Raw genomic sequence first — 627 nt, forward strand, 5'->3', positions numbered from 1 at the left:
AATCGCAACAACTCTACAGCGGGCTTGGTGACCAAGTAGCTACTTTGGCCGGCTGTGTTGTTGGAAGGCGCCTTGAAGGAGAGAAGGAAGAAGAAGGAGAAGGCCCTCGGGAGAAGAGGACAGAAGTTAATTACTATAATCAGGGGGGAAGTGAAAGGTGAAGGGGATCATCGTCATCAACATCGAATCGCATCAGCAACCCATCGCACGACCTCTTCATCATCGACGAGCTCCACATCATCAACACCATGCAAGCCCCCGCACCATCTCCTGGCTCTTCGTCGGGGACGAATAGCCCCCTGGCGACGGACCACATGCTTGACAGGCTCTGTCGGCAGGTCGAAGAGGTGGCCCTCTCGATCGTCCAGCATAGCAAAGAGCTGTCGGCCCTCGTGAACCAGCCGCGATCGCAAGAGGAGCTGGAGAAGACCGTGATCCAGACCGCCAAGGCCGCCGCCAAGGACACCGCCACTCTGGTGGACCTCATCAACAGCGCCCCCAACACCAGCGTACAGGCCAAGCGACTTCAGCTGAACCTCCTCAAAAACGCGGGCCGAGAGTGCTCCACCGCCGTACTCAACCTTATCGGCTCCACCAAGAACGCCATCAGTACGTCGACGATCGTCG

At 57.7% G+C, this 627-nt stretch overlaps 1 protein-coding gene across 1 annotated transcript in view; it reads left to right on the plus strand.

Moving 5' to 3' along the window:
- Positions 1–314: 314 nt before the first annotated feature.
- Positions 315–627, plus strand: part of ACA1_028960 (nucleotide exchange factor RasGEF, putative) — a gene marked incomplete at both ends in the record, with an annotated part of 4,287 nt that continues 3,974 nt past the window's right edge. The window contains one exon of the mRNA XM_004338400.1: positions 315–609. Coding sequence (XP_004338448.1) covers positions 315–609 — 295 coding nt within the window. The remainder of the gene's footprint in view (positions 610–627) is intronic.

The sequence above is a fragment of the Acanthamoeba castellanii genome (genome assembly GCF_000313135.1).
Source record: "Acanthamoeba castellanii str. Neff unplaced genomic scaffold scf7180000084473, whole genome shotgun sequence".
In the NCBI taxonomy this organism is placed as follows: domain Eukaryota; phylum Discosea; order Longamoebia; family Acanthamoebidae; genus Acanthamoeba; species Acanthamoeba castellanii.